The 24,375-nt window shown below is 50.8% G+C and overlaps 1 protein-coding gene across 6 annotated transcripts in view; it reads left to right on the forward strand.

The window, feature by feature from the left end:
- Positions 1 to 24,375, forward strand: part of GRB10 (growth factor receptor bound protein 10) — a 171,002-nt gene that overhangs the window by 39,472 nt on the left and 107,155 nt on the right. For all 6 annotated transcript variants that reach the window (XM_059170619.1, XM_059170618.1, XM_059170616.1 and 3 more), the window contains one exon: positions 13,591 to 13,680. In XM_059170619.1, coding sequence (XP_059026602.1) covers positions 13,630 to 13,680 — 51 coding nt within the window. In that variant the 5' untranslated portion in view covers positions 13,591 to 13,629. The remainder of the gene's footprint in view (positions 1 to 13,590; positions 13,681 to 24,375) is intronic.

Consider the following 24,375-nt stretch of genomic DNA (forward strand, 5'->3'; position numbering starts at 1 on the left):
TGTGGTGCACTCCGGGGGCTAACACAGCTCAGAAATGGGTGTTTCATCTTCGGGTCACCAGGGAAGAGCTGCGACTAAACTGATCTCTGGCCACGACGACCTCTCCGGAGCACAAGCCGAGAAGGGCTTCATGGGTCAGGTTTCTCTGCGAGGTGTGAATGGGTGACACGCTCAATGAACACAGTCAGAAGTAAGAGTGGTTATCTGTCCCCGATCATCCAGGTGGTGGACAGAGAGAGAGTGAGGGAGTGGGTGTGCATGGGGTCCCACCCACACTTGCCGTGGCTGTGAAGTTTCAGAACAAAGCTGACATTTACGCTGCCTGGAGCTATCAGAAATCTCTAAACCAGGATGCAAGGCTCACTTTCCCAGCCGTGTGAGGGATGCCGTTCCAAGCAAGATTCAGGACCCTCCTTTGACACATGCTTTGCAGGATTTGAGCTATGTCTCGTAGAGCGAGCAGAAGCAAGTCTCGCTCTGCTGACCTGTAGTCCCTATGCGTCTGGTATCATAGGAGCCCAAGAAACGGGTTTACTTTGCTGAATTCACCAGCAACCCTGGGAAAGCTCTGGAAGGCAGTGCAGCCTTAATGCTTTCAAGATGTGAAACCCAGTGATCCTAATCACTTGTTTTTTGGATATGTAATTCCTGCACTTGGCACAAAACATAACTGCTCCAGAGGGCCTTCTGCGAGCTCCAGAGAGCCCCCAAGTGTCCTGGTCATCACTCACCAGTGGTTTGCGGTCAAGAGGGACTCCACAGGGAAGCAGCCAGTGTGCAGTCTAGCTGGGTTACTACCGCTGCTTGGGGGGCTCTTGAGGGGGAGCCTGGGGGCCGGGGACCCCACACCCCCTTCTCCAAAGCCCCAGAGACCGGGGTTCTGGCAGCTCCAAGTCTGGACTTGAGGCCGATTGGGAAGGGAGGAAGCAGCAGGCCTTTGGGAGGCTGCAAATTCTCAAGCTTTCTTTAGCTGAACGTCCCTCGTCTGTGATATGGGTTTCCGCATACGGACAAGCGCTGTACTTTGAGGTGCTGATCTGTGGAACTTGGGTTTGTATCTATTGTACAAGGTGTTTAAATCTAAGCACGGTTTTATAGACCTTCCCTCATTTTTCTGATAAAGTTTGAATTCCTTTCCCAACGATTAGAGGACCGGGTGTGCAGGCAGCGAAGTCAACGCCAAGGGCTTTCAGTGGTGTTAATGGCCCCGTGTGCCCGTGAAGGACGGGTTGCTGGGCGGTAGGTCAGGGACGTAGTGGGCGATGTGGGCGCCGTCACAGCGATCTCTCCCTTTTTCACTTAAGTGATTCAGTCTCTCATTTTTGTTCTCCTGTTACGTTTGGATGTGCAGAGAGCAGTCCCTTAGAAGGCACCCACAAGCATTCGGTAATTGGTGATAATTCATACATCTCAACCGTCAAGGATTATTCTAAGTAACAGCACCAGTAGTGAAAACAAAACGTTAATGAGTTAAAGAATACACACGCACGCACACGTGTGTGTGTATATATATGTATATATCAGGAAAAGGAAGTTCTTTAAAAAGGACCCCAATTTTAGGCCTGTGTGTAAATCCGCATTTTAAGTTTAAGATTACAGTGGTTTTCCTTCTCCCCCTGGGGTCCCCGGTCACACAAGGTGGGATGCCGTCCTCTGCGAGTGCTCCCGATCCTTCCTTTTCTTCGACTCCTAGGCCTGCTACCTATGCTGATTCTCTGGGTGTTCCCTGTTTGCGAGGTCCTGCATTCCCTGGGTGGCCCTGGCCAGGTCCTTCCTCATCGTAAAGGCTGTGTCCTCATCTGGGAAGTGGGGACGATCCCCTCCATCCTTCTGGGAAGGCGGGCTGGGGAAGGTGGGGTGAGCCATTCTCACGGACCCCCGTTGCCTCTGTTTGCATGACCCGAGGCCGGTGTGGTTGTCCCTGGCAGTGCATTCGTGGTGGAGGTCGGGAGGCCGCTCTGCCTGTGCGCATTCCCAGCTATTCTCTGTGGGAACCCTCGCTCTTCTCTCGCTTGGTTCTCTGTGGGAACCCTCGCTCTTCTCTCGCTTGGTTGTTTCTCAACTACCTCCAGTGCTGGGCACCTCGAGTCCTTTGGGTCATTCCTTCCAGGAGCCTTTGGGGGCTGGCTTAGCAACCTTGTCTTGCCCTTAGCATGGGACTGCACATGTGCATGTTAACAGACCCCACTGCCCGCGGGTGGAGGCAGCTGGAAATTGAAGACCAGCGTCCAGCCTTGGCCTCTCCTGGCTCACACGGACCAGATCCTGTTCCCAGGGCCTCGCATCCGAGCTCAGAACTCAGGTCCTGGATGTGGGCAGAGCACTGCCCCAGGACTGACCCTGACCACACAGTTGGCCGGTGTGGGTGACCCAAGGCAAGCTGCTTCTGCTCAGCCTCCTGGCCTGTCTGGTGGGACTCCCAATCGAGTCTCCCCGTGGATCATGTGAGGGCACGATGCCCCCCACCAATAATGTAAGTGAGGAGTGTGGCCATCACCAAGTTTTCATTTAAAGAATTTTGCTGGTTTTCTGTCTGGAGGCTGACCAAAGCACTTAGGGGTGAGGAACTGTGGATATGTGAATAGAATATCCCAAAGAGGTCTCTTACAAGAGACACAGAGTATAAAGTCAAAGGCGATGCTCCTACCTAGGGTCAAATGCAGATTCTTGTCCCTGAAGCCCTGAAGTTTGACGTGCCGAGGTCAGTCTCTGCTGTAGCTGGGTGAGGGTGGCCCTTTGGCCTGCCTCCCTTCCCCCTCCACCTGCCCGTGTTCTAGAAAGGATTCTTCCTATTGTGTCAGAAAACGTAATCGATTTTTGGAAGGCCAGAAGTGGACCAGGTATGGCTTCTCTCTGGGAATCTGGTCCTTAGGATTCTGGTGGCATTTGGAGGAGCTGATTATGTTGCTTGCTTCATCCCGTTGGGGTGGGCTCCCCACCCCACTTCTAGAAAGTGAGATGTGACTCTTCAAAGCTTTATTGCAATTTTCTCCCTATTGCCCCCCCTTGCAAACATCTTAAAAAAGGATTGCTCAAGTAAGAAAAGAGACGAGAGCTGTGGTTCTTCTCAACGTTGGGAACACCGTAGAGCTGTAAACCATGCCCGCTTCCCCAAGATTTTACTTGCGCTGCTCTGGGGTGCAGCTCCGTTCCCCGGGATGCCCCCGTGGTTGGTGCTAGGCCAGGGACACAAGGGCCCCACTTTCTGATTCAACAGGTCCACATCCGGGCCAGAGCATGTGCCTGTGTGTGGGTTCCCAGGTGGCACCTGTGCTGTCTGTCCGTCTGTCCAAGGACCTTAATTGGAAAACCACGGGACTGTGGGGCTCTAGTTAAGAGTGTGGACTTCTGGACTGAGCTCCATCACATCCTCGGTCACTTCGGTCTCCTTCCCGTCACTGGCCCCAGGACCTTGATCCCTGCACTTCTTTTGGCTCTTGTCAACAGCGGGAATGATTCTAGTGTGAGGGCATGTGCGTGTGTTTGCACATGTACTCACACATCTCTATATAGCCTTCTGCCTGGTCTACAGAAGCACTTGGAACCATCTTTTTTTTTTTCTGGTCTTGACAAATTGAAATAATCGATAGTAAGAACGTCCAAGTCCATGGCTTTCTTTACCTGTACAGACGAAGGTGAAAGGAGTGTGGGTTTCAGTCTGTTTTATCTGTAGTGTCTTCTATCAGAAGAGATAGAATAAAAAAAAAAAAAAAGAAGAGTGTTTCTTATTTTATTTCTTCTAAAGGAATTTATTTCTTTGAGAGAGGAAGAGAGCAGGAGCAGGGAGCTCAGTGGGGAACTTGATCCCAGGACCTCGGGGTCATGGGTCAGATGCTTAGCTGACTGAACCACCCAGGTTTCCCTATAAGAGTGTTTTTTGAATATTATTTTGATTTTGGTATATATTTATAATAAAAGTTCTAATTCTATTGAAGTCTCCAAATTTATTTCATCTGTAAAGTTACCATATGATTAAAAACTACTGCATCCCTTTTTTTTATTTTCAGTGTGAGTTTCTTGTCGACATGTAAGGTCCCTTCATTTGCTACAAGACCTCTGTATGCAGAACGTCGTGTTCTGTGGAGGGTGAAGCCCAAGCCCTGTGGTTGATTGTTAACCAAACTGGGGGCCACGTGCTCTGCTGTTCTCGGGGGCGTGAGCATCTCGCTGGCCCTGCGCTTTGCTGGGCCTGTTCCTGTGCTTGTCACCATGCTAGACTTTTGTCCTGTTCTTGGGTCTCTGCCTGCTCTGTCTCTGTCCATCCCTTCCTGGCTCTTTTTTGAAACCATTTCTATTTCAGGTACTTTGAGTGTTTTTTTTTTTTTTTGTTTTTGTTGGTGTTGTTGTTGTTTTGTTTTGTTTTTTTTTTTTAAATAGTGGAATAGTTCTGATTATTACTTTGAAAAGAAGGGAATCAGTTGACGTTTATTGGTACACATCATCATCTTCGAGAATACATTGTTTCTTTTTTGAATGCTGTTTTCATTGCCTGGTTTCTGTTTTCCCTTTGATGTTTGAAGTATTGTGAGTTTCTTTTTATGCGTTTGTTATGATTTAGAATGCGAATATTATGTTTTCAGCCCCACAAGTAACTGTCTTAATATGTCATGAACATTGGTCCAGTACATTGTTCCTGGTAAACAGCAGGGCCTCTGGCTTTTATGGAAGGGAGCACTTTCTTCGTAAAAATTCCTACAGTGACTTAAGACTGGCAGCTTCTCTTTGCGATTTTATTTTTAAATTAAATGTTATTGTTTAAGCTCTGCACACACAGTGATGGTGGTTAGTCCCGGCAGCGTGCAGACCTTCTGGAGTCCCCACTGTGTGCCATCCTGGGTGCGGCAGGGAGCAAGACCACATCCTTGAACAAGAAGGCATTTACCAATTAACAAGTGGGGTAGGATTGAGTTCAGGTGCCGGTCGTGATCGTGGAGCCGGGTGGTGGGACAATGAGCCCTTCACTGCCTGTGCTGGGTGTCTTCTGAATGTCCTGAGAGGTGGCTGTGAGCAGAAAGTGGGAAACAGACATGCCAGAGAGGACATAGTAAATTCCCTAAGGAGACGTAATCGGTTTTCCTAGCAGTACTAAATGCATATTTTGGATTTGTGCCCGAGTCAAAATGGAGAGAGCCCTTCTTGCATGGTTAGTGACTTCAGGGGTGGCTAGGTAAGCAGAGGAGTTGTGTTTTTCTCAGAGTGGGTCAGAGGAGGTGACACGTGAGGGAGCTCGGGTGTTTGCTGGGGAGTGGTTGTCACAGACTGCTGCCCTAAGCCAGGCAGGAAAGGGGTGTGGGTGCAGGGAGGTGGGGGCAGGGTGGCAGGTCCAGTGGGCAGCACTCTCCATCCTGGAGGGTGGGTATGCAGGGGAAGCCCGTGTGCTCGCAGGTCCCCACTACCAACCCGAGCCTCTATTTTTAGATGGTGGGTTGCGTCCATCCTCGCACCAAGCATCAGCTTCATGGGTCACGCACAGCGTGTTTGGGAAGGAGGACAGATCAGAAGGGGGAAGCGTCGGTGTGGATGGCCCGGATCCTGAGCATGGTGCCAAGTGTGCGTCTCAGGCAGGTCATGAGATGTGAGGGTCCTTCAGCAGACCTGCCGGAATCCTAGTCAATTTTCTTGGCATAGGGGGTCCTCCTGGTGGGAGGGCACCGGGCCATTGAAATCCACTGCGAGCTGACTCTGTGGTTGGTTGTGATGTGAAAGGCCTATGCGTGCCAGCCTTCCGGGTCTCAGGAATGCCTGAAAAAGCTTTATTTGGTGCAGTGTTTTCAAATTTTAAGACAGTTATATCATTTAATGAAGTAGAAATTGCCCTTAAAATGGAAAAACAAACATGAAACAGAAAGAACAAAGGCATTGTTGAGGTTTGGCTGCTGGACCCACAAGTGTAAATATTGACGTTGTTGAGAAAAATGTTGACTCGAGAATCAGCTAACTTTTGGCTTTGCCTGAACTATTTGTCTGAACTGTAGTCTAATAAGGAAGAAAGTTCAAGCTTAATGGTGAAGATTATTTAAATTTTCATCCTAAGTTCAAAAAGGGACAGACCCCCTGGATCCTTGGGTGGCTCAGTCGGCTGGGTGACCGACTCTTGATTTCAGCTCAGTTCATGATCTCAGGGTCATGAGATCGAGCCCTGCATTGGGCTCCACGCTCAGCGGGGAGTCCATTCCCTCCCTCTCTTTCTCTCTTTTCTTCTCTCCCTCTACTTCTGCTCCTACCCCTGCTCACCCTCTAAAAATGAATAAGTAAAAGCTTTAAAAAAAGAGGGGGGGGGGAACAGATGCCAATACATTATTTTTAACAGCAGCGGACAAAATTCATAATCAAAAGACACATGAAACCAACACAGTGTGATGACCTTCTCCATAAGCCCCTTTCATGAAAGGAAGAGAGAAGACAACAGTCATTGGTACAGTTTCTGAGTCCGTCTACAACTGTTCATGAGGACGCCTTTTATTGTTGAAGGTATAAAGTTGCAGTATCTGCCTGCCTGTCAGGCCCTTCTCCCGCTGTAGAGCACATTATTTTGGTAAATCAGCTGATGATTTGAATATGGGACTCTTTTAAAGGGGCATAGGATGTTACCCCTGCACAGCTGTAGGACATTTCAAAGTGTGGTTTTTTTTGTTGTTGTTTTTTGTTGTTGTCATTGTTCAGGAGTAGGATGGGGGTTTGAGTTTCCACCAGAGCACAGATCATGACCATGGTCTTTGTCTTTGTTGGGTGTAGATGGCAGGGCGGATTTACGGAGGGCTTGCCCTTGCCATGGGGGTTCTGTTTCACCAGCTGGACACTTGGGTTCACAGAGTCACACAACTGAGAGAGGGCATGCTTGTTCAAGAGAAACCAAAATGGATAAACTGTCAGCAGTCTCCAAGTGGTAGAACTAGTGTGACTGGGAACGTGGTGGCATTTAAAGAAGAAAAAAAAAAGTTTGTATAAAAGTCAGTTTGTAGTCATTGTTTTATCCATCTTCGTTTTAGCATCCTAAGAAATTCTGCTGAATCTCATGGTTGTATTAAAAAATATTTAGCAGGGCTGGGGGGTGGGGGTGTGCCTGGTGGCTCTGTCGGTTGAATGTCTGACTCTTGATTTCGGCTCAGGTCAGGATCTGTGTTGTAAGATGCAGCCCTCACTGGTCTCTGTGCTCAGTGGGGAGTCTGCTTGAGATCCTCTCTCTCCCTTTGCCTCCTCCCCCATGAATAAATAAAATCTTTAAAAAAATTGAGCGGAGAATGTTAATTTTATTAAAGGAAGCTTATCGAATTGCCAACTTTTCTGATATTTAAAAACTGGGGGTAAAATATATGAAACCTAAAATTTACTACTTTAGCCATTTGTTAAGTGTGTAATTCAGTTGACTTAAGTACATTCACAATGTTGTGTAACCATCATGGCTATCTATTTCCAGAACTTTGTCCTCATCCCAAACAGAAGCTCTGTATCCATTGAACACACTTCCCTTCTCCCCAGCCCCTGCTAACTTCTACCTCTTGTTTCTGTACTAGGTGCCTCATATGAGGGAGGTCCTACAATGTTTGTGCTTTGGTGACCAATTTACTTCATTTGGCATAATGTCTTCAAGGTTCATCCATTTTGTAGCATGTATCAAAATGACATCCTTTGTCAAGGCTGAATAATATTCCTTCTCATGGATAGGCTACATGTTGCATGTTCATTCATCTGTTGACAGACACTTAGGTCGTTTATGCACTTTGGCTATTGAACACAGTGCCACTGTGAACATGGGTGTACAAATATTTGTTTTGAGTCCTTGCTCCCACTTCTTTTGGGGTTTATGCTTATAAATAGAATTTTGGGAACTTATGTTCATTCTGTTTGATTTTTTGAGGAGTTTTTGTTCCATTTTCCATAGAGGACACAACATTTTATATTCTCATCAGTGAGGCAGAAGGGTTTCAGTTTCTCCACATCCCCACCAACACTTGTGATTTTGTGTGGCATCTCATGGTGGTTTGATTTGTGTTTCCCTAATTACTAGTGATGTGGAGCATCTTTTTATGGGTTTATTGGTTGTTTATTTGTTTACCTTGGAGAAATGTCTAGTTATAGTCTTTTGGCCATTTATGCAATAGGTGGTTTGTTTTCTTATTGTTGACTTGTAGGTGTTCTTCATATATTCTGGATATTAATCCCTTATCAAATAAATGATTTGCAACCCTTTTGTCCTTCTCGGTGGGTTTTTTCACTCCCTCGATCATGTCCTCTGCACAAATGTTTTTAATTTGGATGAAGCCCAGTTTGTCTCTTGTTGTTGTCTGTGCCTTTGGTGTCTTATTCTGGAAGTCATTCTCAAATCCAACATCATGGAAACTTTTCCGTAGGTTCATTAAGGAGCCTAATTAGTTGATTAGTGTGAGTCAAAAGTTCAACCTCATCATTTTGGACGAGGCTATCCAATTTTCCCAAAACCATTTATTGAAAAGACTGTCCTTTCCCCATTGGATGGTCTCAGCACCTTTGTTGAAAATCAGCCAGCCATTATATATGACGGTTTGTTTCTGTGCCCTCTATTCAAGTCCATTAGTCTGTATGACTGTCCTTCTTCCATTTCCTGCTGTCCTTATCACTGTAGCTTCATAGAGGGTTTTGAAATCAGAAAATGTGAGTCCTCCAATCCTGTTCTTTTTCAAGGGCTTTTTTGGCCATTTGGAGTTCTGTGAGAATCTCTATAGATTTTAGTAGGTTTTACGGATTTCTTCAACAAAGCTGGAGGGAATTTATGAGGGACTGCGCTGAATCTCTAGATTGCTTTGAGTATTATCATCATCTGAACAATATTAAATGTTCCAAATCCAAAACACAGGATGCTTATCTTATTTATATCTTCTTTCTATTCTTACAGCAACATCTATAGTTTTTTGTGTATCTTTTGCTTCCTTAGTTGAATATATTCCTCGTTGTGATTCTTGATGCTGTTTTGAATGGAGTTTTCTTTTTTATTTTTTTAAGATTTTATTTATTTATTTGACAGAGATCACAAGTAGGCAGAGAGGCAGGCAGAGAGCAAGAGGAGGAAGCAGGCTCCCTGTTGAGCAGAGAGCCTGTTGCGGGGCTTGATCCCAGGACCCTGAGATCATAACGTGAGCCGAAGGCAGATGCTTAACCCACTGAGCCACCGAGACACCCCTTGGAGTTTTCTTAATCTCCTTTTCAGACTTTTTGTTAGAGTATGGAAATTCAAGGGATTTTAGTGTGTTGATCTTCCATCCTGCAACTTTAATGCATTTATTAGCTTGAGATTGAGTATGTATCTTAGTAATCTTTAGAGTTTTCTGTAGATAAGATCATGTCATCTGTGAACAGAGATCATGTTAGTTGCTTTCCAGTTTGGGTATCTTTTATTTATTTTTCTTGCTCTATTACTTTAGCTAGAACTTCAAATGCAATGTTGAGTAGAAGAGGTAAAAGCTGGCATCCTTGCCTTGTTTCTGGTCTTAGGGAAGAGCCTTCGATCTTTCACCATTAAATATGATGTTAGCTTTAGTTTTGAGACATTTTAGGAGAGACCAGAGTTACCCTGATCTTCTTAGTATATCTAACTATAGTTTTCCTGTTCCAAAGGGACTACTCAACAGGCTTATGGGATATGTATTTTTCTGGCTGATAAGCAATCTCACTTGATAAATACTTTCAAAGGTCATATTAAGGTGATAAAATGGCCATGTTTCTGTGATATTTTTGGCACTCCAACAGCCATTAAATCTGAACCTTCAGGGGGAAAGTAGCATGTTTCCCTGTGTTGAACACATCCCAGAGTTCCGGAGGCATACGAGGCAGGGCAAGCAGCAGGCACAGAGTGAGCTGGAAGGAGTGTGGGAAGCAGTGGCAGAAGGAGGTGTGGGGCAACGTGTTAATATGGGTGCAAAGAGCGTCCTTAAACGGCCAGGAAGGCCCATCCTATGTGGCAAGAAGGGGGAGCCAGGAGGACGGGAGTCCCTCCCCAAGGCCTGCCAGGATGTGGGCGAAGGGGGTGAAACAGCATCCCAGGAAAGTGAGACTTCAGACTGAAGAGGTGGGAAGATGTATTTACAGAAGGGCCCAGAGCTGGGAAGCTGTCCATGCAGAGCCATCAGACCCTCGGGGGGTTGGGGAGGCCCAGAGGAGACAGCACAGAATCGTCCTGGCAGCCTGCTGTGATCGGTTGGTATGTTTATGTCAGAGTTCTCCAGAGAAACTGAACATATATGGGTCTGTATGGAAACTTACCTTAAGGAATTGGCTCGTGTGACTGTAGAGGCTGACAGATCTGGAGTCCGTGGGGCTGGCTGGCAGTTCAGGAACTCAGGCAGGAGTATGCTACAGTCTTGAGGTCAGATCCCTTCTCAGGGTGACCTCAGACTTTGCTCTTATGGCTTCAACACATTGCACAAGGCCCGCGCCCATTATGGAAGGTTTCCCTTTACTCAAGTCTGTGATTTCAGATGTTAACTGTACCTACAGAGCACTTTTATTAATTTATTTATCTATTTATTTTTTTAAATTGATTTTAGAGGGAGAGAGAGAATGTACGCGTGTGCATGCATAGCGGGGAGGGGCAGAGGGAGAGAGAGAGTCTCAAGCAGACTCCGTGCTCAATGTGGAACCCGATGAGGGGTTCAATCGCACTACCCTGAGATTGCGCCCGGAGCTGAAACCACGAGTCAGATGCTTAACTGACTGTGCCTCCCAGGTGCCCCGCAGCGTACTTTCAGAACAGCCTCTAGGTTGGTGTTGGATTAAATGGCTGGGCCTGGAGCCTGGACACATGGAGCTCGCCACCATGGGGGCGTGCAGGTGTGTAGGGCTGGGAGCTGCTGGCCCTGCCGGAGGCTGGAGGGAGGTGACCCGCCACAACTGTGCCCAGGCGGGGAGTGGAGTGCTCCCGCCAGCTTGTTTGTGCTTCCATGTCACCTGCCCTGTTCTTTCCAGCCCAGCGGCCTCTTAGGGTATGTTCTTCAGTTTCCGTCCAGGTGGCTTAAAGGATCCTACACAACTTGCAGGAAACATGAGTGGTCGGCAGTAAATGTTACATGTTTAGGGTGCTTCTGTTCCCTTTAGCTAAAATGACAATTTAGTAGCGTTCTAATACCTTGCATCTGAATTTGTTTTCTAGGACCACCAGAACCAAATAGTACGGACTGGGTGGCTCAAACAACAGAAATACATTTTCTCATGGCTCTGGAGGCTGGAGTCTGAGACTGAGCTGTGGGCAGGGCTGTTCCCCCCCACCGATACCTCTGTCCTTGGTGTTCAGACGTCTGTCTGCTCCCCGTATGTTCCCATGGTCATCCGTCTGCGTGTCTGTGTTCTGATTTCCTCTTACACCAGATCAAGGCCCACACTAATGCCTCACTGGAACCCAGTCACCCCTTAAAGACCTCCCACCTCCAAATTCAGCCACATTCTGCGTCCTGGGTTTTAGGGCTTCAACTTCTGATTTTGGGGGAGGACCCAGGTCAGCCCATTACTGGGTCTTACCTTGATTTCTGTGCTGTTTCAGCAGATGAAATCAGTATCCTGACTTTTGTGCCCCATCTGATTTTAGGTATCCCCTGGGAAGCTTCTGTGAGTCTCTGATTTCTGAATTCTGAAGACTTCAGACTATCTGGAGGGAGCATTTCTGTGGGGGGGTGGGTCATGGGGCCCCGATGGGCAGGTGCTGTTCCCTTCACAGCTGGGTGCTGCTCTCCGCACTGATCTGGAAGCTGCCGTTCTGCCTCCGTGTTAGGCTCGTTCTTTCTGGGGGCTGTTGTCCATGTTTCTGGGATTTCCTTCGTGCAGGTTGAGTTTTCTGCTGTATTGATTCGATGTGACCGCCCCCAGTATCCAGTTTATGGTGTCCTAGGCCCCTTCCTGCCTGTACTGTTTCTTCCATTCTCCTTTTCAATTTTGTGGAATGAAATGAGCCCCTTTCTAAGTTGTCCTTATGTTTTTCATAGTAGAGCGACTCCTGGGAGATGGGCCCTTCCACGCCCTGAGCATAGGAGCAGAAAGTGTTTGCTCAGGGGGTCCGTCCTGCTGGCTGTGGCCCCTGGACGTGGTGGGGTGGCCGTCGTGGAGTTATTTTGTTTTCTTCTTGCTGTAACAGGCTGGCATGGATGACCCCCCAGAGTCCCCTTTGTGAATGCTGCCCTGCTTAGATCCAGATGCTGAGAGCCTGTTGAAGTGGGGGCAGCGTCCACTCTTGGCCTGGGTGTTGGGCACAGTGAACGCACAGTTTACCTTGTGGGGAGCAAGACTGGGAAGGAACATTTACAATTCTGTGTAGCCAATGAAAAGATGAATATAAGCCTAGCGTGGGGCCAGGAGCCCAGAAGGGACACAGACGGAGCCATCTTGGAGCAGCAATGATTGGCAAGAGGCAGTCTGTGGGGACTTCCTGGAGGAGGTGATTCCTGAGCTCAGTCCTACAGGGTATAGTGTGTTTGCTGGTGGTGGAGCTAGGGCCGACAGTTGCAAGGACAGAGGCTCAAGAAAGCCTCTCGTGGCCCAGAGTTATGAATTATTCAGGGTGTCTGCACCATGGAGGAAGGAAGGGTGCAGGACGTGCACCTCTGGGAGTGATTATGATGGGGAGCGTTCGTTGCTGCCGTTCCTGAAAATGTTTTCACGACTGATGACTCTGTTCCTGGAATCCACACCCCGCTCTCTGCCTGCTGCTGAGATTTCAAAGGAAAGATGGGTCTCAGAGAAGCTCGCTTCACGGAAGTTTGGTGGAGCGTTCCTTTTTTTGTCTGTGTGTTCAGAGGCACAGGGAAGGCCCATCCCGAGTCCAGGCCAAGGCACTGGTCGCCCCCCGCCCCTCGTCCCTCACCCCAGCCCCAGCCCGCTGCATCAGAAGGGAGGGGCCTGTTTCAGACTCAGCTGGGAAACTCGTCTGCTTCGTACATGGCGAGCTGGTGGTTTGCTCCACAGTAGAGTAAAACAGCAAATGTCAGGATCTTTGTTTCCTGCTTATTAGGAGCTCCCTGGAAGAGCCAGTATGCCTTTTCACGTAGCTGCTGGTATTTGCAGCTCATGTAGAGGGCGGGAAAGTCTCCCGGGTCTTCGCAAGTCCATTTCTGGGAATGTTCTTCTCAGGGGTTGTACTCACAGACCTGGGGCCTTCAGGAAGAGGGTTGAGCTGGCGGGGGGCCCTTAGATGCCCCTGACAGTGGTCGATCTTGACTGTGGCCAGGGGACCCAGTGTGCACACAGGCAGCCCCCCGAGGACCCCAGCAGCACATACCCGCCTCCCTGCCTCATCCGAATTGGGCTAAATCCATCATGGCCCAAGTATGATAAATGGTCAGGGTGTAAATATTTGTAACAAGGAAAGGAACCCAGGGGTCCCTGGGAGCTCCTGAGAAGGCATGCGGTCAGTGCCGTGGGCCAGGTCCCCTTCGGCGGTCTGGGGGCTCTGTAACTGGCTCCTGTCTCAGAAGGCCGGCTGGTACCCCCGGGGGTAGAGATCCCGACCGAGCACCTGACTGCCCGAGGGGTGTCCCAGCGGCAGTCCCCTTAGTCATGTCGTTCTTAGCCAAGTTGGGAGGAATGAATTTCTTCTCTGCTCAGGCTTCTCACCATCTGTCTCCATTGCAGGTGCTGCAGAGCGGTCAGTGTAACGGGAAGGAGGAGCCGATGGCTTTAGCCGGCTGCCCGGATTCCTTCTTGCACCGTCCGTACTACCAGGTAAGGGGGAGCGTGGGCGGCTGCCGCCTGCACGGGCAGTGGCTCAGGGCCACGGCGCAGATGGAGTTAGTGACCGCGACCCACTCCGTCGCTGGCCGTGGCTGCACTGGGGCTGCTGGCACGTCCCGCAGAGGATCACATGTCTGCCGTGGTTGTCTTCACTTATTGCTGCGAGGCTTATCACCTGTCCTCTCTGTCCGTGGCACCCTCTCCTCGAGGAGCTTGTCATTGTTGTGCGGCTTTGCCTGTGACCCGCGGGGTGGGGTGTTCAGGTGTGGTCATCTGCTGGGCCCCAGAGCCCAGGTGGCAGGGGCCGTGTCCCCTTCGGGGACGTTCATGTGGGGGCACTGCATCCTGGGCGAGAAGTGGGGAGAGGGTGGGCTCTGGGCCCAGGCGCGGCCTGTCTTTCAGAGATGGAGCCCCCCGTCCCCCGCCGAGACTGGCTCCTTCCCGCCCCGTCACCCAGTAGTCTGCGATGGGGTTTGGTGCAGGGCACGGCACATTCAGACCCGGCCCTCCAGGTTCTCAGGCTGCCCGGTGGGTCTCCCCTGGACGCTTCCTTCATCTTCTGAACCACTTTTGTGTTTGAACTTCTACTTGACCGTGTGCAGGGACACATCTGAAGGAATGCACTAGCCAGACTTGGTCTGTCTTTTTCTTTTTCTTTTTTTAAAAATTTATTTGAAAGGGAGCAGGGGGAGGGTCAGAGGGAAAGGGAGAAGCAGACTCCCCGCTGATCAGGGACACCCCCCACCCCCCATCATGACCTGAGCCAAAGGCTTCACCAGCTGAGCCCCTCGGATGCCCCAAGCTTGTCCATCTTTATGAGGCTTCGGACACTTCACGCACTTGTACCATCTTTCTCTCGCCCTCAGTGTCTCCCCAGCAGGGCTCCCAAGCTTTGAAAGTCCTTCCGTATGCTCTACCCTTGATCTGATACTGTTGTCTCCTTCCTTCATCTGTAAAGTCTCTCTTTGGTAATAGCGATGAGAATTTCCTTGTGTGCCACGGCTGCGGAGAGATTTCCTTTTTAATTTTTTTTGGCATCAACATGATGTGGACCTTCAAAGAGAGGCTGAAGGTTAGGAATTATTCATTGTAGCTGCTGAATTTGAGACAAGACCGAAGCCGGTCACCAACCAGAAAAGAGCACTGGCACCCTAGCCAAAATGTGGAGCGTGCTGGGGACAGTGGGTCTGTTCCGTGGGCGATTTTGTGCAAGGCCCTCTGCCTTCTGCCGGACTGATCTCTTGTTCTTAGAGGGCCTCACCCTGTTGATGAAAGCTCTGTGCTGCACCCGTGGCTGGTTCTCCCATGGTCACTTAGCTTTGCCCAGGTGTCTGGGCCCAGACTGTACCCATCGTCTGTCCTGCTGCCCTACTGTCACTCTCAGATGGAGGGGATGGATCAGTGCACCACAAGGGATACTGTCCCCGGGGCAGTCTGTCTGAAAGTTGGTGGAGAAGTGTCTTCGCCAGCTGGTTATGGAGCAGACCTGCAGGGCCAGACCTGATGGGCACCACCGAGTCCCTCTTGCAACCTCCCCGTCCCCCATCTTCAGTTTCTCGCAGGGCCACACAGAGATGGCAGAAGCGCCAGGCGAAGGTCACGCCTCAGTCCCCAGAGAGCTGTTTGTCTTGGCTGACTCAGTTGCCGGAGGCTGCTCTGAAGGAGCCAGGAAGCCATGGGTGCATGGTAGTCAGCCCAGCGAGTCTCTGTTGCCCCTGGAGGAAATGCTCAGTCATGCCGTTCGGTGACTTTGGATGGCATGGTCCGCCTCCCAAAAAAACCCAGCAGCCAGACTTGGCAGCTCACATCCACCATTCCTGGGAAATCGGATGACAGTTCCAGAATTTCTCAGAAAATGGGATGATTTACAGGGAGTTCCAGTCTTGAGCAATCTGCAGTTTTAGCAATTAGAGAAATCTCCTAAGTTAGAGAGAAGAATTCTTAAGATTGTCAGCGACGAATGGTTTTCTGATTCTAGCTGTTCACTTAGAACTGGGGTGTGGATTCGTGACAGGGTTTGGTCAATAGATTGCTGAGATACAGACCTTTTTATGGACACAGAAGCACCCACATTAGCAAGTGCATTAAGTTATCCTGCTCTCCGTGGTAAGGGACTATGTGGAACGGGCATGACGGGCCCCAGGGCTGGTGGGATGCGGCAAGCAGCTTCCCTCTGAAGACTTCGCTTTTCCTTTAAAATATGATCATTATCATAGTTCTGTGGCCTTGGGGGGGGGCTCTTGTAACAGTCCTGTGCCTCAGTTTCTCTTCTGGTAAGAAAGGGTTAATGGTGTCCAAGTTGTGTGGGGATCGGAGCAAATGCACAGAAATCGCCCGGCATGCGGGTGGCCGTGTCTCGGGCACCCAGCCCAGGGTACTTAGGTTTCATTCCTTGGTCATCAACTGGACCAGACACAGCGTCAGAGCTAGGGCGACAGCTTTGCAAGAGGCAGACAGATTCCTGGGGCTCATGAGTCCTTGTGGGGGAGGTGGACGTGGGACAGCTGGCAAATAAGATGATTGTGAATGAGGATAATAATTTGGAGGCAAATAAAACAGGCCAGCAGGAGAGAGAGGAGGTCAGAGAGGCCTCCCCAGAGGAGGCGTTCAGAGCCTAGGTGGCACCCAGGCAGGAGTGGGCAGGGCTCTCTCTGCAGACGACAGAGGAGGAAAAGCCTGGCCTGGGGAGGCTGGGGGAGAGGTGAGACTTTAGTCAAGTGGGAATGGGAGTGGCTATAAATAGAGACCTGCAGGCCATCGTCTGCAATTTTAAAACCCCAGAAGGTCCAAACCGGGAAGAGCTCTCATTTCTCACATCACAGCAGACCTTGACTTGACTCATCTGGAACTGTGCCCTACGGGGGCCTCCCTGGGCCCTGCGTTCTCTCTGTTCACTCCGAAAAGTCCTTAATTCCCACTTCCCTCTGGCCTCTGGGGTTTCGAGGAAGGGGTTACACACCTGTGAAGAGGTACATTTTATTTATTGACTAAAAATGAAAGCGGCATTTATTATCCTTAAGAAAGGAATGCAAAAAAGTAGGAAGCGAGACGAGTTCAGGGAACACATGCGAACGGAACGTTGAATGGTGCTTTGGCAGTGAAATGCTCGAATGTAGACGTGATACAGGTTATCAAGCTTACTGTTGAATTTCCAAACACTGAGTATCGAGCTTTACTTTTCTGATTTTTATTCTTGCTTTCTGAATCAAAAACACATATGTTTATGGGGCACCTGGGTGGCTCAGTCCGTGAAACCTCAGCCCTCCGAGGTTCAGGGCATGATCCCAGGGTCCTGAGCTCCAGTCCTGCTTTGGGCTCCTGGCTCAGTGGGGGGCCAGCTTCTCCCTCTGCCTCCGCTCATCGCCCTGCTTGTGTGCTCTCCTGCTGTCTCTCTGTCCAATAAATAAATAAAATCTTCCAAAACAAAAAAACGCACGTACGCTTGTCTTGGAAGTCAGCATCTGAGAGAGGGTCCCTGTGACCACCCCCCCACCCCCCCACACTCCGCCAGGGAGCTGTCCCTGGCTCCTCTGCCCCCGAGGGAATTCCTCAGTTCTGTCTCAGCCCCCCTTGCTGCTTCTCTGGTTCCATTTCAGTCCCATAGTCCTAAGCCTTTAGGCCAGGAACCTTCCTCTCCAGCTTGAGGGCTGGCAGACAACAGCCATGGGCCGTCCGGCCCCCTGCCTGCTTTTATAAATGGAGGCTTATGGAACCAGGGCCATGCTCATTTGTTTACATCTCTGCAGTGGCTGCTTTTGGGCTCAGCAGCCCAGTAGAGCAGCGTCTGGCCCTTAGCAAAGAAGCCGTTTGCCAACTGCTGTGTTAGGACACTGACTGCTCCAGTGAGTGCTGTGGGCGGACGGAGGCCAGAGCGGGCCTCCTTGTCGCCTACTCGTGGTCAGGGCCATGGGCACAAGATCAGAGCCTGATCAGCTGGGGGTTTTTGCTGGGCCTGCGGACCTCTGGGGACAACCAGATTCCTGCACCTTCTGGTGGTGTGGAGGAGCTGGGGGATGACATCAGTCCTGTAGTCTTGATTTGGGATCCGTCCCCAGAAATGAATCCCATTCCCAAAGCCCATCCCTGTTCTTTATCTTTTTAACCAGAGAGGGATCCTGTAGCCTCTTTGTTTTTATTCTTATGGCCCTGTGTCTTGGCAAAAGGTCATTTATATTGGACTCCATTTTCTTCCAGCACTTTGTGGCTGGTGACTTTGGCTCATTGTGGCTCTCACAGGTGGGCTGGAAGGATGCAGAGAGCATTCATCCCATCCCTTGTATTTGCTTCACGAGGCATCCCTGCTGATAGGACGTCTACCTAGAAGTGGTTTTGCAAATCATTTCAAGTTTCGATGCTGAATTTCCTAATAACCACTATTTTACAGGAGTCTTGTGAGGGAGAAGAGGGCATTTGTACATGTAGAACGTACCCTACACTAAATAAATTCCATGTCCTTGTCTTCTCTTTACAACGTCACTGTGAGAATTAGGGTCTCCGGCGCTGTGTTCTCCGTATCCAAGATGGGCAGGAGAGGAGCCATCGCTTTGATGTGACTATGTGAGCTGCTCTCTGATTTCTTTGCATGTAGATCTCGTCTCTAGATGTAGAGTTTTTAGGTGGTTTTGGGATACCTAGGTCAGTTGGAGACTGCAGTCTTCCCCAGTCTTTGAAACCACAGTGCAGGACCGTCACGTAAAAATAGATGGCATTTGGTTTGGAAAACCATTTTCTCCGTGATCTGGTTCTCGCTCCGGGAACCTGAGGTAGTGAGCGGCCTGTCGGTAAGCAGCGTGTGTGCTTATACTTTCTGTAACTTATGGAAGCCACTGAAAACCTTTTTCTTTTTTCTTTTCTTTGTTTTTTTAAAAATATTTATTTATTTATTTATTTGACAGAGAGAGAGATCACAAGTAGGCAGAGAGGCAGGCAGAGAGAGAGGAAGGGGAGCAGGCTCCCTGCTGAGCAGAGAGCCTGATACGGGGCTCAATCCCAGGACCCTGTGATCATGACCTGAGCCGAAGGCAGAGGCTTAACTGTCAGAGCCACCCAGACATCCCGAAAACCTTTTTCTTTAACTGCTGGGAGTAGTGCGCGTCCTTTGTTCATGGACTTACGTGTCGGGAGTGACAGGCAAACTGTGGCTAGATCTCGGGACCCAGATGCCCACCCTGCTGTTGAAGACTTCCGGCCGTGGTGTGACAGACGGACAGGTGCAAGACCAGCTGGGAGGGTCTGTGTCAGCGCTGTGCCTTGTGGGGAGCAGCGGGGTCCCCGAGTCATCCCCTGACATGTGTGGGTGTTCAGCCCAGAGCTTGTGACTCTGTGTGTGGTGCGTTGTGTGGTGTGTGGCAGGTTGTGGAGACAACACTCAGCGCTTCTGTGCTCCAAGTCTTGGACCCTCCTGCCAGCCCTGGGACATGGGGCCACCATGCTGTCCCCTTTGCAGATGACACTAAGGACAGAGCAGAGAAGCTGTTGCTCCCTACTGAGGAGCAGCCGTGTTCTTCCTGATGTTCATGGCTACGCGTGGCGCGTGCGTGTCCCTGAGACTGAGGCGGGAGGGTATCGTCAGGGGGAGCGGGGTTCAGTTCTCAGAGCACCTGTGATGCAGTATTTCGTTGGTACCCTCCGAGCCTCAGTGTCATGACGACTTTCCAGTTAAAGAGAAATGACCGGCTCTCGTCCTCAAGTCCATAAGATGATTGTATTTCAAAATGTCATAAGTAGGCAGTCTGAAAACCCATGAAATGCTGCAAATAAGTAAATAAATAGAAATTAAAAATGTTCTGGTTTTCGACTGGAAAGGGAGACGGGCGTGTTCTGGTCCAAATGCTGTTTTCGCCGCCTCCGCTCAGAGGATGTCACCGTCTCAGGCCTGTGCTTCACGTCGTCGACTGCTTCTGGTGGTTCCAAGAAATAACAATTCTAAAATCATTCTAAAAAAACAGCCGTGTTTGCGGAGTGCTTCTTGCCCGTTGTGAAGTCTCAGAGGTCGTCTCGTCCCCGGAAAGACCATAGCGTGCCCGGCTGGTGTGTTGGTGTCGTGAGGAGGTGTGAGCGGAGGCCGGCGGGGCGCAGGGAGGAGGCAGGCAGGACCTCCTGGGAGAATGCTTGCAGTGCAGCAGGGTGACACAAGAGCCCTGGAGTCCCCCGTCTTTCCCTCCTCAGGCCCCGTCAGTAACTGAGCCCGTGTGTTCCATGTTGCCCACTTGCCATGGCCCACAGGCCTTTGGTCCTTGAGGGACCTTCCGTTGCCCTGGTTTCTGGCACGTTTCCTTGTTTCCAACCTTGTGGCTTGTCTTTCCTTCTTAGACGAAGTCCTCAGCACTCTAGGTGGGTCCGGCCAGTTGGGAGCTGGGAGGCTGAGGGGGACTGCCCCCTCTCAGTGCGTGAGAGTCTCCTCTGTCATTGGGGGCAAGATGGGCTTTCGTGTGGGGAAAGGGTCTCTTCAGGCAGGCCTCTCCCTGTGTTCTGGGCGACCTCGGGGGGCTGTGGTCCTGACCAGCCCAGGAGCAGTAGAGAAATTGAGAGAACATATTTAGAAATTGTACAGTAATCTGAATGTTGAATTAGTGATAAAAATGTGGGCATGTGTTGTCTTTGTTTTATGTCATGTTTTAGTACTTCCTTTTTATTATGTTTTATATAAAATACTTGTACTAGACTTCCTGGTGTCTGTACCATCTGCGAACCGTGCCGTCTCCCACAGGGGGCTTGGGAAGTGCTGGCTTAGGGTCCTCGGGGGAAGGGGTCAGGTCAGCCCGCCAGCTGGGGAGCACTGCTGTGTCACAGACCAGTGTAAATGGCTTGACAGGAGCACAAGCAGTTGCAACAGGATTTTTATTCTTTGGTTTAGTTTTAAAGGTGCATTTCGGGGTGGGGGGAGCGAAACCTTAAAATTATTGCTTTTAATAAAGCCTGTGGAGTAGTGGAAGCATGAGCTTTTCAGCTCTGTTTGATTTCCCGTTGGAATGTTTGCTCTTGGCGACCAAGGAAGGTTTAAATTCTGTTCTGGTGTTCCCGGATGGTGCTTCGCACCTCCCGAACTGCATAGCACCGTGCACAGATCCCTTGATCGCTGGCTGGTGGCATTTCCCTCCCTCTGCTCCCTGCGCCCTGTCCGGCAGCTGGCAGTGGACGGGGCCACACACCTGCTCTCGCTGCCCGGTTACCGGCCCAGCAGCCGGGGCCCCTGACTCTCCACAGCTGTGTCTTTGTCATCGTCAGCTGGGCGGTCCCCAGCACGTGCCATGTTCCTGCGTGTCTGAGGGAGACCCTGCGGATGTGGCTCCTGGGACCTTTCAAAGATTATTACTATATTAACTAGGAGGATAACAAAAACAAAAACAAAAAAACCCAAAACCTGGGGGGGTGTATGAAGTTGCTGGTAATTGAAGATGAGTGATATCCTCAGCCTCTGTGAACTTTTCCTATAATTGATCTTTAAAGAATAAATACTCGGCAGATTTTCAGTGTCTCCTCTTACTGAGCTTTCTGTCCCTCTGGGCGTGGTCAGTGAGTTTTTCCGGGAGAGTGACGGGAAACCTGGCCTTCCGTCTCCAGCAGGTGGATTCCCCACCTCAGAGGGCAGCTCCCGGAGGGGTTGCAGGGACTGTCTTTCCAGCCCCGTCCCAGCAGCGGAGGACAGGAGGGGCAGCGGGGTCTCCGCCAGCTGTCTCTGCGTGCCTGGGAGCCTGCTTCTGACAGAGGGGCTGGAACCAGATTGCTTAAAAAAAAAAAACCAGAAGGTAAATCATCAAAGGTTTTTCTCATAGGAAAAACAAGACTTTTCGTCATTGGTAGAACATTCTAGAGTGGGATGAAAGTGCAGGAAGCTAGGTAGGATGTTTGTTTCCCAGGGAACAGGCTGCCGTCTGGTCTCATTATCCAGATTTGTCACAATGTAGATGAAGATGCTGAAGTTGGGGCGGCCGCCTCCCCCAGCACCGAGGACCCCCCCACGGCCAGCACCCCCGCCGAGCCGCACCCACTCCTTACCCTTCCTTTTCAGGGAACCTTCCCTCCTGTTCCATTTAAAGTGCAGCTTCCTCTGCCACTTAGCCGCTCTATGCTTTCCCTTGATGATCCAGAGCCTCAGCCCCTCCCATTATGAGTGTGTCAGTTGCATAGTGTGATTATGGCTTTACTACCTGTTTGGTCCAGATAAGCCAAGAGGGCAGGATCTGGACTTTAAGGGCTAACGTGCCGTGGGTGCTCGGCAGACGATTGCGGAGCAAGTGAGTCTCTTGGAAGGCTTTCTCCGTTCTTAGTGACCGAGCCGTCACACGCTAGTCTCTGAGGCTGGTCAGTTTCCCTATGACTAGGCTGGTAAAGAGGTCCGTCCTCGATGAGTTTGAGGACACCGCTCCGTGACCACAGACATCTTCGTTCAAGAAGCTTTCTTGGACCCGAGATCAGTGTAAAGTGGTGTCTGCCTCCCTACCTTCCCTGGCTAAGTCCCGGCAGGGGTGTGTAGATCTTAGGCTGCCGGTGGACTGGGTGTTCACGTGCACACGCAACCTGCTTCTTACTGAGTAGATGCGTTTGCAGCCCCATCCCGTCTGCAGTCTTCTAAGGACGAGAGATCAGGGGTAGAGTGTGGATTGAGGGCGCGGTCTTGTGAGTCGCAGGCTTGACCCTCTCCTGTGTGTGTGGCACGGGGCTGTACCCCATCCCCTACCTGCCCTGCTTGCTGTGTGATAAGGATGCCACATTCTCTTCTCAGCTGCTCTGAGTCCGTGCTCCAGGGCAAGACTTGGCTGCCTGAGCCCAGGACACCGCAGCGGCCGTGAGAGAAGTATGTCGAAGTATATTTAGAAAGCCGAGTCATCAGGATGTAGGGACAGAGCTGGAATGGGGAGCAGAAGAGTTTGAGGCTGACTCTTCGGTCTGGCTTGAGCACCTGCCTGAGGGGCAGCGGCTGGCAGGCTGGTGGTCGCCGAAGTATTTCTGGGGACCGGTGTAATGCCAGCTTTTCAGATGACGGAAATTTCAGATGCAGTTAACCTGTCTTTTCATCACCCAAAACTAGCCTCTCCTCTGTCCATTCATTGCCCTCCGGGTCAGCCAGGTGTCCAGCCTTAGAGTAGGCCTGGAGAGTCCTTTTCCCGATGTTTAAATTGCCGTTTCATGCAACACCATTGCACGGACCTGCCCCATCTGCCAGCCTGGCTCTTGCTTTGCTGGGCTATGACATTTGTGCAGTCTGCACCCTGAGCGTAGGTCCCTGTCTTGCTGGGCTTCCTAGGGCCTGGGGCTTCCCTGGAGTGGGAGGGGCCTGTTTTGTTCCCAGCAACTCCCTTCTGGACTGGTTTGGAACAGAGTCGCGTTATGGCTCTGTCTGGGACCTTGTTATTGCCCTTCATGGCTCCAGGACTGGTGCCAGGGGTGGGGTTAGTGAGTTCATGGATCAGTGTTTTCAGTGGATCCAGGGATCCTGTTAGGCCAAGACCTGCTTTTTAGACAAGGAGGCCTTGGGTAGAGGTGCAAGCTCCATCAGACCCGTTTGCTGGCCCAGGAAGGGAGTCTCTCTGATCTGCTGATAAGAAGCAAGGAGCATGACCTAGCGGGGAGTTCTTGTGGAAAAGGCGGGGCTGTCCCTGTATCTGTAGATTATCTGTGTCCGTGTACCATTTAAATTAGTGGCCTTTGTATTTCCACACACTCGCATGGACATACACATGCACACACACACTCCTGTCTTCTCTTGAGCGCGACGCCGTTGGTCGCAGGCAGCCAACCTGTGCCAGAGGCTGGCCCCGCGTCCCTGCTGGTGGTAGAAGCTGGAGTGGCCTGTCACTTGTCAGGCATTGTCACTTGTAACTGCTTTCCAGGGGTGTGAGGGTGAGTGCAACTCAGAAGGCGCCCTGGAGACCCTCCTTGCTCCCCTGCCTCCTTCCAGCCCCCCGAGCTGTAAGGGAGCCGGCGCTGTCTATCTCGAGGGAGCCGGCGCTCTCTGTCTCGGGGATGGGGAGGCAACTCGGGTCTGCGGCTGGTGTTCTTCAACCTTACGCTGTCTCCCCTGCAAACCCTTTGAAGTGGGTGCTGTTCCCTGGTTTTCCTGTGAGGGCTGGGGCCCAGGGACTTGTTCAGGCTAGACAGGTAGGGATGGGAGATGCTGGGTTCAGCTTTGCTCCACCTGGTCCCAAACCTGAGTCTCCTCCCCACGTAGACATGGGGTATGGTTTGGGGGCACTCTCCCCTTGCTTTCCTCTGGGTGCTTCATTTTGGAGAGTTTCTGTGTCTTCGTGTGGGTTCTACCCCCAGCCTCCTAGACCCCTGTGGTCAGGCTTCAGTGGCAGGGTGCGTCCCGGGCGAGGGAGAGCAGAGAGGGGTGTGGCGTCTCATCTGCGGCCAGGCCCATCCTGGGCTTGTGTTTGGTGCCCGTCAGGATTGTGTTGGCTTTCCCCCTCCTGGACAGGTGCGGCCTGGCTCTCCTGGCTGCTGGAACGTTCCGGCCTTCCCTGGGTCATCTTCAACATTTGAGGGCTGACGTCTCCTCCCCTGACGGAGCTGGCTTCTTCACGCCTGCTGCTTTGGGGTTAGGTGTCAGAGGCAGCTGGGTGCTGTGATTTTGTTTCTCCTTTTTCTGTGCTGCTTTGACTCTCAGGGGATTTCTAATGCGAACAGTTGGGCTTCTTTGAGGCCTTGAGTCCTTCTGGAGCTTGCCTTCTTTACCCGGCATTC

The sequence above is a fragment of the Mustela lutreola genome, chromosome 4 (assembly GCF_030435805.1).
Source record: "Mustela lutreola isolate mMusLut2 chromosome 4, mMusLut2.pri, whole genome shotgun sequence".
NCBI classification, from domain to species: domain Eukaryota; kingdom Metazoa; phylum Chordata; class Mammalia; order Carnivora; family Mustelidae; genus Mustela; species Mustela lutreola.